General features: G+C 38.4%; 1 protein-coding gene across 1 annotated transcript; it reads right to left on the bottom strand.

Moving 5' to 3' along the window:
- Positions 1–297: 297 nt before the first annotated feature.
- LOC124145517 (actin-related protein 10-like) lies at positions 298–13,462 on the bottom strand. Its single transcript, XM_046515301.2, has 13 exons — positions 13,305–13,462; positions 12,372–12,444; positions 11,249–11,328; positions 9,545–9,653; positions 9,021–9,128; positions 8,068–8,135; positions 6,729–6,808; positions 6,436–6,471; positions 6,161–6,240; positions 5,088–5,161; positions 4,540–4,621; positions 3,331–3,532; positions 298–1,267 (listed from the first exon to the last, which is right to left on the bottom strand). Exons 1-13 carry the CDS (start codon positions 13,379–13,381, stop codon positions 1,125–1,127), a joined length of 1,212 nt encoding a protein of 403 aa, XP_046371257.2. The 5' UTR covers positions 13,382–13,462; the 3' UTR covers positions 298–1,124.
- Positions 13,463–13,926: the final 464 nt, after the last annotated feature.

Here is a 13,926-nt window from a genome sequence, read left to right as displayed (position 1 = left end):
ATGGCGAGGGAATGTTTTAAAATGTTCACAAAATTTCAGGTGTAATAACCCTCTGTTGGGCCATCCAAATATTTTTACGTGTTTCACATCTCAAACATTTACCGGGGAAAAGATATGAATAAGATAAAAAAAGAAAGAAAACTGTTTTTCACAGGCTATATTACATATTTTATTACATTTTATAGTTTAGAACACTTAATACTAGTCCTTAAACATATTTTTGACAAAGATCGAGTTTCTTTGCTTCGGAAACAAATTTTTAATAAAGTCAAGCTTACATGGTTTTTTTAATGAGTGTGCAATGGTAGAAGTATTGTTTTTATGACATCAGGACATAAATTTCCATGTTGTTGGAAATTGTGATAAGAAAACTTTTTATTATTTCACAGAATAAAAATTCAGGGGTAACGGGGGGAAAAAACAGAATAAATTATGGACAGCCTTATGATTCTTATGACAAACAGCACTGGGGACCTTTTCTGACCCAGGATTCCCACAGGGTGGTCAGAGTGTGTTAAGCTTGTTAACTCCTCTTAACCGTTAACAACAAACAAGAAAGTCAATGTTTTCATAATAGCTCAGTATATTGCACTTTGTACAGACTGTATCCATAAATGAATATTAAGCTGAAAAGAGAATGAAAAATAAACAGTTAAGTGTTAGCCTCATTCTCGAGCACAAGGGTTGCAATGTCATCTACTGAAAAGTAGGATATACTCACAAAGAAAAAAACCCTCATACTTTGTATTTTAAAAATATGGTTTCAACTTCTACATATAACTTTTAGATTTAATACCAGCACCTGTCTTCTACATAAAGCCAAAAAAATATAATTTAAAAAATGAAAAAAATGCTGTCTACGATGACTACACTTGCCCATGATTCAATAAATAAATACAAAATGATGCTTAAGATGCATAATTAACTGCAGTGATTGAAGTATTTCTCACATCATTTCACCAACAATGTCAACCCATGTTCACATTACATAATGTCATTACTCATGACAACAACTTGCAAACATGACAGCACCATGCGCTTCACAAAGCATGACATCACAGTTGTCATGGCGACTGATGAGGATTGTTCCATGTTCACTCTCAACCAGTGTGGGAGTCGCGGAACTATTTAGCCTTCACAGGTGAGAGGTCTTCTGTCTCCATCTCCTGGGCGATGTTACACCAGTCTGCCACCTTCCCCGTCTGGAGGTAAGCCTCCCGTGACAGCGACTTGCTCTGAAGGGTCTCCAGTGCTCCTATCACAGCACCTGCAACAGGGGGACAATTTTATACAAATGATTACTCATGAGGTCAATATGCAAAAACAAGGAACCGAGGAACTGACCCCTGAGGTGGTCAGATCCCCGAAGGGGTCTGGGTCCGAGGGTCCTTATTTTCGAATATTAACCTCATCCAGAGTAATCATTCGTTTTATTATACTGAAATTCACTTTAAAGTTTATGAGGTCTTCAAATCGTCCTCTGTTTCATTACAGTAGTTTACTTGCTAACTGTGAAATGGTTGTACCTGATGCCATCTTGTTTTCTAGCAGACGTCAATAGTCATCAAGTGACAATACTGATCATGTGACGAGTCAATATTCGAGGTCGGTGTCAGTCACATGATTTGGGGGTCTACATTGAAATGTATTGTTTCGTCACGTGGAATGGATTAACAAGATGCAAGATTCTTGACAGATTAAGTATACTCACATGAAAAGAATCAGGTTGTCCTGAACTTTTTTTGAGTAGTATATTACACCAGGGATAGAAAGGTATGATTTATCTTTCATTAGTCGACAAAAATAATCGGATACAGAGTTGCCATCTATCTAACGGCAAAAGTTGGAGGTCACAAGGAAACTCCTTCCTACATTGTACTCGTCACTGACTAGCAGACTGATGTTTCTTCTGACACAACTTGACGTTTACTAGTAAACAGTATACACTTTCAGTCAAATTTAATTAACAACTAACAGAATTCCCATGCAAATGATGACAGTTCACTTTACAAAACATCTATAGAATATATAGTGAATGTAAATTCTGTAGATATTGTAACATGTATTGCACACTGTCACTGTTCTATTGTTCATCGTCAGCTTCTTAGGTCTTAGGCACTGTATATAGGAACAAAATATAAACCGACAGAAATTTAAAAAAGTTTGGTTGATGTTTACACTTTTAGCTTCTTGACAGGAGTGCATATTGATTTAACCTTCCATAAAAGTCAATATTCTTGTTTCCTAGCACTGCCAATATCAGAGCCACCTTTGCATAAAGCATTTTATTTCTTCCTTTGGACACAAAATCAGATTTGAACATCCTGGTAGAAAATCTGTACCAAATTAACAAGAGTCATCAGAAAGATGACATATCCCACCGGCAGCTGTCTGTAAGGTAACCACTAGTAAATGTGCAATTCTGTATGTAATGAGTCAACAGTTGAATGTTCTTTAAGAAGCATACATTGTTTACCCACTGAATGGTTTTCGAATTCTGGTCATAAAAATTGTAAAAAATAAAAATTCGTAAAAAAATATATATCAAAAAGCACCACTTCAGTATGTGCCTGATAGCTTTGCCAAGTTTTGATCAAATACACTGAATGGTTTTCGAATTCTGCCCCGGAAACGAACCCCATCCCCAATTGAGTCTATGTCCAACTTCATTCCATAAAAATTTAAAAAAATAAAAATTAGAAAAATCCCAAAATATCAAAAGGCACCACTTCAGTATGTGCCTGATAGATTTGCCAAGTTTTGATCAATTACACTGAATGGTTTTAGAATTCTGCCCCGGAAACGAACCCCATCCCCAATTGAGTCTATGTCCAACTTCATTCCATAAACATTTTTAAATTATTTTTTTAGAAAAATCCCAAAATTTCAAAAGGCACCAACCACTTCAGTATGTGCCTGACAGATTTGCCAAATTTCGATCAAATACACTGAATGGTTTTCGAATTCTGCCCCGGAAAAGGAAATTATTACGGACGGACAGATGGACGGACAGACAGACTGGCTGATCGCTATATCCCCCCGAATTATATGCCGGGGGGATAAAAACCAATATACTGCCTGCACATGTGCACAAATCAATTTTCAAGTGTCTTTGTCTATAGTTCATTATCATGATTTTATTTCAAGGTCAGGAAATAACACAACAACACACTAATTTCCATGTGGTGACATCAGCCTTGTTAAGAACAGCAGGGGCCACTTGCACAAAGCCATCTTAGCGCTAAGATGATCTTAACCCCCATACTTTAACATAGGCTTACGATAGTCTTAGTGCTAAGATCGCTTTGTGCAAGTGGGCCCAGGTCTCACCTCCAAGCCAGGCTGTGTAGTTCTCCTTCGAGGGAGGCTTGTGGAACTTGAACACTTTGAGAGCAATGGCTTCCTTGTACTTGGGTTTCTTCAGGAGATCATACAGCTCTGCCCTCAGCCTGTGGTGGAAGCCGGGCATCATGGCTGTACCACCCATTATCACAATATTCTCAGACAGGTCACGACGCAAGTCAATTGGACACTGCAAAAATAGTTGCAATTAATCACTGATTCACATTTAAAAGTTTTAATAGCTGTTGTAAAACTAACATGTTCATAATAATGGTACGCTGATTGGCTACCTCCTATTAGAGTAAACACATAGCGAGTTAGTGAATTGGGTTCAAAGCCGCTTTAAACAGCATTCCAGTTTCAATACAGAGTGTTGGCTTGATGTGGGAGGAAACCCGAAGTGATCCTGATGATGCAGGTCTCGGACGTTTACCACCTCAGTGAAACAGACAAGCATGGGTATGGTGCTAATAAGGCAAGAAACACAATGGGAGTGACAGGGATTCGTACCCAAATCATAGGATTCTGGCGTGCCCAAGGGATACAACTCTGCACAGTGAATTGCAGTGCCTCAGACAACTGGGCCATCCATGTCCCCAAACACATAGTGAACAAGCCTTATTGCTTCATGGCCATAAGAAATGTTGCAGGTATTTGTATCACAATGTCCACAGATGTAATGACTTTCATACATGGAACACTATAGCCCAACCTTATCCTGAATGTTTGAAAATTTATACAATTGATCAATTTCCTAGTTCTGCTCGAGATAAGGTTCCTGTATTCCTTGGGCGGTTGGGTAGCTTAGTGGTTAAAGGGTTCGCTCGTCACACCAAAGACCCGGGTTCGATTCCCGACATATGTACAATCCCTGCGGTGATATTGCTGGAATATTGCTAAAAGCGGCATAAAACCTCACTCACTCACTCCTGTATTCCAAACAATACCTCTACCATGTCTACAAACTGTGCATTAAACTTCGTGAGCATTATATGATAAAGCTTAATCTATTTTCAATTAATTTCTTTACCAATATGCATCAACATTAACAAATCTGCATGAACTAATCATGATGACGACTAGGGGAACATCTTTGGAAATTAGTTCAAATATTAAACGTTTTACTTCTTGTCAGTCTGCTGGCCAGACAGATGTCTCTACCCTGGCAGGAAATGAAACACAAACTGCTATATTGACCTCAATGAGGGCATCCAGAATGAGTGTTGCCACTGATCTCTCATCACGGTCTTGTTGGAACAGAATCTCACAAACATGTTCTCTGTGGAGAAAACAGAGCAAAATAAGGAATTACCGCTTAGATAACAGACAGTGTAGCAGTTTTAGTATATAGTCCTTTACTTAAGGAGATCAGAAGGCCCTGCCTGGTGCTTGGCATTAAGGGGATAAAAGGATATCTTGCTTTCAAAGTGTGACTGAGTAGACTATATATGTTAAACTGTGGCATGATATCTCAGTGGGCTAGCACTATAAAACACTAAGTCTGGACTAGTACAACCAGAAACACAACATAAGTCATTTTTCACCTCACATAAACTTGACGTATCTCCGCCCCCTAGATAATGCAGATGCTATACCAGAGGCAGTCACTGTACAAACCTATCTCATGATATCTCCACCCTCTAAATCATGCAGATACTAAACCAGAGGTGATCAATGTACTGACACATCTCCACCCCCTAGATGATGCAGATCCTATACCTGATATAGCAAATGTATTGACGTACCTGAGTTTACCATTGATGTGTAATATTTTCTTCCCATCCAAGGGGTAGTCTACATCCGGGGGAGGTGTCGGCAACTGACAAAAGCAAAAAAAAGGGGTTTATTCCACAAAGTCCGGATGACTGACATGAACACATGTAACTCATAAACTAGGATGGTAATATTTCACTCTTATTCCGTGACCATCACAATATTGGAAGTAAAAACACAATTCTAATTGACCCGTGAAGATCCGGGGTAGAATAGGTCTTCAGCAACCCATGCTTGGCATAAAAGGCGACTATTCTTGTCGTAAGAGGCGACTAACAGGATCGGGTGGTCAGGCTCGCTGACTTGGTTGATGCATGTATCCCAATTGCGTGGAATGATGCTCATGATATCAATCTCTGGACTGTCTGGTCTGGGCTCGATTATTTACAGGCCTCCGTCATATAGCTGGACTATTGCTGAGTGCGGCGTTAAACAACAAACCAACCAAACCACAATTCTTATTGATTTAATTTCACAATTGGTGTAATAATCATATCTTAAGTCAAGTCTAAAACAACCATCCTCAAGTATCCAGTGTTTCATATGACATTCAAATCTCCATGCTATTATGACATAAACCACGGATCCATTCGTTTGAGATACAATGCAAAAAGTGGACATCTAATCAAATTACACTGTACTATTATAATGGGAACCAATTTCACCAGACTCATTTCAGCTTGTGCATGACGTCACAAACACAACTTATAGCATTCAAGGACTTCCCTCTCCCGTCTTTGAACTAAGTAAAACATCTTTTCCAGCCAAAAAAGCATTGCAGCATGTTAAAATACATTGAAGGCTCGCACAGCTCAGGCAGTAAGTTTTAATGTAGACCCATGCCAAACACACATGCAAGCTCTAAGCTCTGAGCTAAGGTATTGATAGGAGAGATGAAGCTGGTGAAATGAAGCTATGGTGCCGAATGACTCCGGATGTGGATCATAATAGAATGGAGATGCCATACACTGGACGTCGAGGAAGAAAACAGTAAGCCTGTTGGAGATATGCTATAGCACAAACCAGCCATGTTTAAAGCTCTTACCTTGTTTATATCAGCTCCTGCTACTAGCACTTCCTGGATCTGCTTGGCTCGACTGTGGCTTGTCACAAAACAACACTGTGCTGAAAAATGCACAATTTAAGTGATTAGAGAATATGTTCGCCATTAATTATCACAACCAAAACTACAACTCAACTGGTAAACATACAAAAAAAGATTGTTAAAGAATGTGAACGTTCTTGACAAATCTGAGGGCTACGATGCTAATCATGCCAATGAATAACCAGTAAGTACAAAGCATGTTAATATATTCTTACCTTTAATATTTTCCAAAACATCTTCATTTAGATCATCTGAAAACAAAACAAATTCCATAAGTTTATCAAAATTCATTATGAAGGTTATCAGGAAGTACATGTGCTCCAAATTCACTTGTAAACATGTTTTCAGAAGTAGACAATCTTCATAAAGCAGATTTGATAAGAAACAGTAGCTAACAAGGCACTAGCATTATGGCTCGAGATATTTACTTTATTATCTCAACTCAAATCATCCCTAGGGGCATTGAGAACCAATGCAACAAGAACTCTCAATGCTGGTGGACACCAACCTGTGCAGGAGCTGAAGGGTTTGTTGGTTTGTTCTGATGTCGTCACAGTGGCATGTTCCTTCAACTGGGCCTCAATTTGACTGAAAGGTAACCATGGTAACCATACTGTAATGATCATCAAAGAAATTATTGTGGAACACACTGGTGAGAAAGCAGGACAACAAACAGAAAATGGAGCTTTCCATGGTGGTTGGCATTTTCTTACCCCTTTTGTAGCCTGGCACAGTAAACTTTATTTTGTAAGTGCAGTATGATCATTGATGACTTACAAACATGCTGGTTCATAACCATTGAACCATTGTGTTGAGCCACAGAGGATCATGATATTCTTCTTGACTATCATAGTGACCAACCAATCCCCATCCAAACCAATCATCCTTCCTAACAACTGGCACATACCAATTAGTTCAAATATGCACCCCTGTGAACACTGGTGTTAGAATTGGTCTTCAGCAACCCATGCTTGTCATCAGATGTGACAATTTGGATCAGTGTGGATCGTTGCTCACAATATCAATCACTGGAGTGTCTAGTCAAAACTTGATTATTTACCGAGCAATGCCATATTGCGGGAATATTACTGAGTATGGCATTAAACAACAAGTTAACAAAACAAAGTCCTTCAGCTTAACAAATCTTGGCTAGAGAGTAGTCTCCCTATGAATGTGGACACTACCAGAAAAGGTCCTCCCCCCTGAAGGCAGGGTTTCACTGTTCATGTGATCCCTTACTGTTTGTTACTTAAATGAAAGTGTTAACCATGCTTTCTGTAGATGAAGACTTCATGGAAGACAGCATATGAACTGAACAACATGTTGAGAATGTCACGTGTGATCATGGATTAGTTTATTACATTGGTAACATTTCAAGAATGGTCGCTGGTTTTGAAATAGGCAACTGATCCGATGATACACTGATAATCGATTAATGATCATTCATGACGGAGAACATAAAAATCATTACATTCTTTTTCAGTATCTGTATATTTTTTGTGAACATGAAGTATAAAATAATAAATACAAAAGCAAAACTGTCAAATAACACAAGTACAAATGACCCACTGGAAACATTCCCACAGCAACATGCCTTCAAACCTTGTATGTTATCAGAATGTTGTATTTTAACACATTATACTAAACATGCTCAATATCATCATCCCCCGAAGATTCATCAAAGTTTAACAATGCTGGCATAATTTGAAAACATAATCACAGATTTTTCTCATTTCCAATAAATCATGCATGAAATCATTGGAAACTAGAACAACACAATTTCTGACTGATTAAATTGCAAATTTTCCACCTTTCCAAGATTACCGATTCCAAATTCAGTTGCTCACCTGTGAATTGCCTTCCCCCCCAAAGGAATGGACTGCCAAGCCTTTAGTACTGGAATTCCTTCATACACCTTCACACGGTCAAGGTAGTTTTAACACACATGGATTGAATATTATTAACATAAAGGATGATGTGATCAAATCTTTAATCCTTATTCCTTAGACAGATTATTTGATGGCATTCATCATAGTACTGTAATGCAAATCAATCATCTAAAATGAAGTGGGTGATATCCTGACACAGTAAAAAACTGTAAACTAGAATACCTTGTGGCCATTGAAAATATACCTATCTATCTGTTCATTACTAGATTAATATAGATGTAAGAAAACATGCACATCAGTATGCACCGGCAGTGAAATAATGCTTGAAACAAACATGGAAATATAATATTATATTATTCCTTACAGTTTGCAACTTTTTTATATTACCGAATTTTCTTGAGTATAGTGCACACTTTAAAAAAAAAAACAGCTGGGTAGAAGGGGGAGCGCATTATACAGATTGCCGCTATTGACTCCTTGAAACGAACTTTAGTTGACAGAGAATGGATACATATATCATAAATGCTATACTTTGACTCGTTAAAAGTCACATTTGTTGTGGTTTGACGATCTTCTCGCAAGTCTTTTGCTATGATTTTCATGTTGAGTCATTAAACTAGGTTTAAGAACTAAGTAGCAGTGAAGTGTGTACATGGTTTAAGTAAATAATAATCCCAAGTATACAAAGGATATCATTACTATTTTCCAGTTGAGAATGACAAAATTATTTGCAAAAGTTCTTATTCACATTTTTCAATCTGAGGTTCAAAGTATGTCTTGCAAAATCTGCTATACTACCTAGATGAAGAATTATGTTCTGGAATTTTTCAGAAAATGACACAGAACATGAAAGTAAGGAAATGCTAGAGAATTCAGTCGGTGCCACAGGAGCTTAGCAGTGTGAAGGATACAGGCATGACCAGCACCTCCTTGTAGCCCATGTCCATCACCATCCCCGTGCTTGTCCCCAGCACCAGCAGACACACCATGTGACTTGGGGCAAACAGCACCGAGCTGGCCTGGCAAAATACAGCAGCATACAAATTTGTATATCAGATTTCAAGTACAATTTATAATGTTGACACTGTTTTTACATATTTCATTTTGTTTGTTTGTTTCTTGTTTAATGCCGCACTCAGCAATATTCCAGCTATATGACTGCGGTCTGTAAAGAATCGAGTCTGGACCAGACAATCCAGTGATTGACATCATGAGTACCGATCCAAGCAACTGGGATATGATGACATGCATTAAAGAAGTCAGTGAGCCTGACTACCCGATCATGTTAGTCGCCTCTTACGACAAGCATAGTCGCCTTTTACAGCAAGCATGGGTTGCTGAAGACCTATTCTAACCCGGATTTTCACGGGTATCACATATTTGAAAAAAATACTGTTATTTATAAATACGGACATTTTTACAAAAGTGCACAAACCTCATACTGTCTGAAGAGAACACTGGCTAAGGTATCTCGGAAAGATGATGGACACAACAAGGATTCCACCACCACTACACGGCGATCTTTAGGATTTACCAACAGGTGCCTGGAAGGAAACATTCATTTTAGTAAGCCTTATACCAATGTTATACATGTTAGTATTGTTACAGCTAATAATACTCAATAGCACATATGCCTTTTATAAAGCTATTACTGTATCACCGCATTCCCCTCAATTCCATTAGGTTCCTGACAACCTTGGGTAAGCCTAGTAACCAGTTCATCTTCCAAACCCAGGTTTTGAAGCGGTTCTCTTCCAAACCTAGGTTTTGAAATGGGTCACTTCTAAACCTACTTTGAGGTTTTACTCTTCAATTGTAATACTAATAAGTTTTACAATTTACGTTTTATAAACTTGCCTCTTGATGTAAACACATTTGTTTGAGGATTGGTTAAAAGTCACAATTTTGTTTACATGACTTAAATCGAACCTGCAACCTCACATATCGTGTTTCGATTTGTAACCCACTGGTTTCCCACTGAGCTACCAAGGCAGGTGATGAGAAGTTGTTCCAATTATCAAGCCATGACTCCAGCTAGTCCATGCTGCATGTGTGTTTTCTCTCGCACGCTTTCAGCGAATTCCTTTAATACCATGATACACTGTATTGTTTCCCTATAAGGTGGGTCGATGTTTTCTTATTTTATTCGTTATTTCTTGCATTTAGATGGTTCTTAAGTTAGATAAAACCCGCCCCCTTGGTTTTGGTTGAAAATGTAAACCAAAACCTCGGAGGCGTGTTTAATATTATACATAATCTACACCCCACCCCCAACCTGAACACACACGAAAGGCATTGTGAATCACAAGTAGTGTGTACATTTGTTTTGGGGAAAGCACATTAAAGTTACCTGCCCTTTGTTAAAAAGCCTAACACTGGTTTAAAATGACACGGGTGGGAACCAGAAACATAATTCTTTTTGTTGGGCACATGCCGTGTGTAACATGCTGTCAAAAACTTTGACAGATTTTTTTACGGGACTTTGATGGAATAGTGAGTGAGTGAGTGAGTTTGATTTTACGCTGTTTTAGCAATATTCCAGCAATATCACGGCGGGGGACACCAGAAATGGGCTTCACACATTGTACCCATGTCGGGAATCGAACCCGGGTCTTCGGCGTGACGAGCGAACGCTTTAACCACTAGGCTACCCGACCGCCCCTTGATGGAATAGAAACTGATCCTATTACTCGTCATACTTTGATCAAAGTTTGATGACGTTGATTTAATTTAGCCAATCAGACTGCAAGGAACACTTACCCCTTTTCACCTGGAAGTGCATAGAGTCAAGTCAAAATGAGTCAACTAATTTTGACTGACGAGATGTTGGAAGAATTAACTGATTTGTTTCAACAATGAGCAGCCATTCTCGGGATCAAATATGCCTTTGCCTACCCTGACGCCGCCTTCTCAACATGGCAACACACAAAATACATATGACAACAGCAAAACATTCTTCGTCAGTAGCATCCACCTTGGCAAGATAATTCAGTGTAAACAGTCCAACTTGGGCCTAGAAAACTTGGTCAAAGTTTTCCGTGACCATGTTGACCAAGTTTTTGATCCAAGTTTTTGACAGTGTAACAGGGGCTTCAGGCTCAAATCAATGAAGTACTGAATATACTACTAGGCAACTCACTTGAAATAGAGCACATAGAGGAAATCTTTCAGGTTATCACATAAATCACTTGTAGATGCGTATTCCCATAGTTTCGTAATCTGAAACAGAAGTACAAGATGCATGCAGATACCATGATTATGTCAATACTTCAATTACTTCCTACATGTCATTAATTGTATTAAACAAGGGATCTATTAACCTGTATTTCATCATCATGTAGGTCTTTACTTGAAGCCATGATCCATACAGATTTACTACAATAAGACTAAGGACCAAAGACTCATGAAGCACACAGAACTGTATAATAACTACAATATACAGTGATCCCTCGCTATTGTGCTCTTCGATAAAGCGCTACCTCGGTTACTACGCGCGGTAAGGCATGGCTCCCAAAAATTATGTACACTTTTAATACTGAGCGTTTTACACAGACATGATTGTATTGTTGTTCCTTGTTCATTTGCACATAACGCTTCTCATCGCACAATCAACCGTTTATCGCAGAATGGAGTTCTAATAATCAGTTTGAAAACATCCGCGGCAATCTTCCTTAAAATACCAAAACAAACATGGAAAGGGTTACATATGTTACAGATTTGTCTTGAAGAATGACACTGCAGTGTTGTACAGATCACACACAATTATCTGGCTACGATGTGGACATGGTTGACTGGTATGTGTACAATTTAATGTTTTCTTACAAAATATTCTGTAAGGGTTTATATATATATTTCACTATGACCATTATATTTTGGCATATTTCTCAACATAAAGATTTCTTGGTAGTTGTCTCGCTGAGGTAAAGTGAGTGAAAAAGGAATTCTATTATGAGAGATTCGTGTTATATTATCTTGAGGTGATAGGAATACGCAAGTCCATCAGTCCAGTCACTCGGGGTCAGCCGAACTTTGAGAGCACGAAAAATTTAAAATTTGACAGTCTCAGACAGTCTGTATAACATGGTATAACAAACCAAAGAAAGCATGATGCTGACAGATACTGTCAGCTAACATTGCCTGTTGTACCTGCAATAAGCAGACGGCAAAAGGTACATGTAATTCATATTTCACTACGATCACTTTGTTTAGGTCTGGAGGGCTTCTGGTAATCATTGATGACCTTTGAATATGTAACACCATACCTTCCCTGTCCTGGAACTCTTCACTTCACTGGGGATGATACATCTTGGACCCGTCTCTCCCGCCAGGCCACATCTGACAGATAAACAAGTCAAACTTCTTGAAAAAGTGCAATGATGAGCATGATTTGGTATTGACAGTATCTAGATAATCACCATCTCATGTTGCTTGACATGAATCTAATACCAATGACATGCCAACTAATCATCAAAGTGTTTTTCAAGTTCACCTTTGTATGTTAGGGTTATTATCAATATCATGTGATTAAGGTTATAGCAAAAAATGTCATTGAGTGAAGGGCACCAAATCTGATGAAAACAGAAACTGATTTGGCTTAATATGGCACTGTATTGTCATATGATATTGCCAGTCACATCTTTGCAGACATACATAGAAAAACTTTGGTAGGTATGTGATATTCAAGTTCAAATTCAAGTGAACTGTTCTTTAAAAACAAACAATTGATGTTAGATTGTTTTGTTTGTTGTTTAACACTGCAGTCAACAATATTCCAGCAATATGACGGTGGCCAATAAATAAATTGAGCCACACAATCCGGTGATTGACATCATGAGCATCGATCTACACAATTGGGATACATAGATCAACTAAATCAGCTTAAGGGGGGGTAGAAGTGTGAACTCAAAGTGACATTTTTACTCTCAGACTGTTATGTGTGCTGTAGGCATGGTAGGTAAGTGATGTTGGTGGTAGATACGCATGGCCAAATGTAGCTTCTATGAATAGGCATCCATTCATTGTAGGTGATTACAAAGCCGTTGAAGCACTGGCAGCAGTTGACGGTTCGTGCTAGTCTGCAACTAACTATTGGGCTCTGCACTCTGATGTAGCCAGGCCGACGGACTCAAGTCAACAACAGAAAGTCAAAGTATACACTACTATGCACACACACGCTTCGATAAGAAGTAACTTACTTAGTATAGGCATGGCCAATATCAACGACAACTACGTTTTTGTCCCCACCATACGCAAGACCTTCATATAATGGCATTTTCTAGACACGGCATATATTTTTCATAATAATTCGGTGACAGTTCTGTTCCGGAAGTTCTGAGAGCCACCTATCGACTAAGGGAGGCAACTCTGCAAATTGCTGTGGAAACCTTATTGTCGATGGTCATCGGTCAAATCTTTGCAAAGTTTTTGTGTAAGGCGCCATGTCAGTCATACTAAAACGGTTATTAAGACAACTGTACATGTAGTCCTACATTTACAATAAAACATGTCATAATTAGATATGCAGTTATTAAATTCGGGATAATGTACGAAATTACGAATCATAAAATATGTTAGGCTGCACATAGGGTCGGATTGCGCAACCCACGTTTTGGAGCGTAGGCATACTTATCATATTGTCGTACAAAAATCATACAAATATGACAATTAATTGACTAAAACAAACACAAATTGTGACTACAGTTATTTCTATTTATTTTACAAAATTTAAGCGCACACAACATTTTCAAAAAACGCATTCCCGCTTGACCCTTCATTAATGGTCGTCATGATATTATCACTGATATCAGGGACTGAGAA

This window comes from Haliotis rufescens, unplaced genomic scaffold (assembly GCF_023055435.1).
Source record: "Haliotis rufescens isolate VD_foot unplaced genomic scaffold, xgHalRufe1.0.p SCAF_3, whole genome shotgun sequence".
Lineage (NCBI taxonomy): Eukaryota > Metazoa > Mollusca > Gastropoda > Lepetellida > Haliotidae > Haliotis > Haliotis rufescens.
Note: the sequence above shows the minus strand (reverse complement) of the source record. Positions and strands in the feature narration are given on the sequence as shown.

Coding starts and splice junctions, on each gene's coding strand:
- LOC124145517 (XM_046515301.2), bottom strand. CDS start 13,381: ATGCCATTATATGAAGGTCTTGCGTATGGTGGGGACAAAAACGTAGTT. Junction 11,329..12,371: donor AGAGTTCCAGGACAGGGAAG/GTATGGTGTTAC, acceptor CTTCTGTTTCAG/ATTACGAAACTATGGGAATA. Junction 5,162..6,160: donor CAGGAGCTGATATAAACAAG/GTAAGAGCTTTA, acceptor TGCTTTTGTCAG/TTGCCGACACCTCCCCCGGA.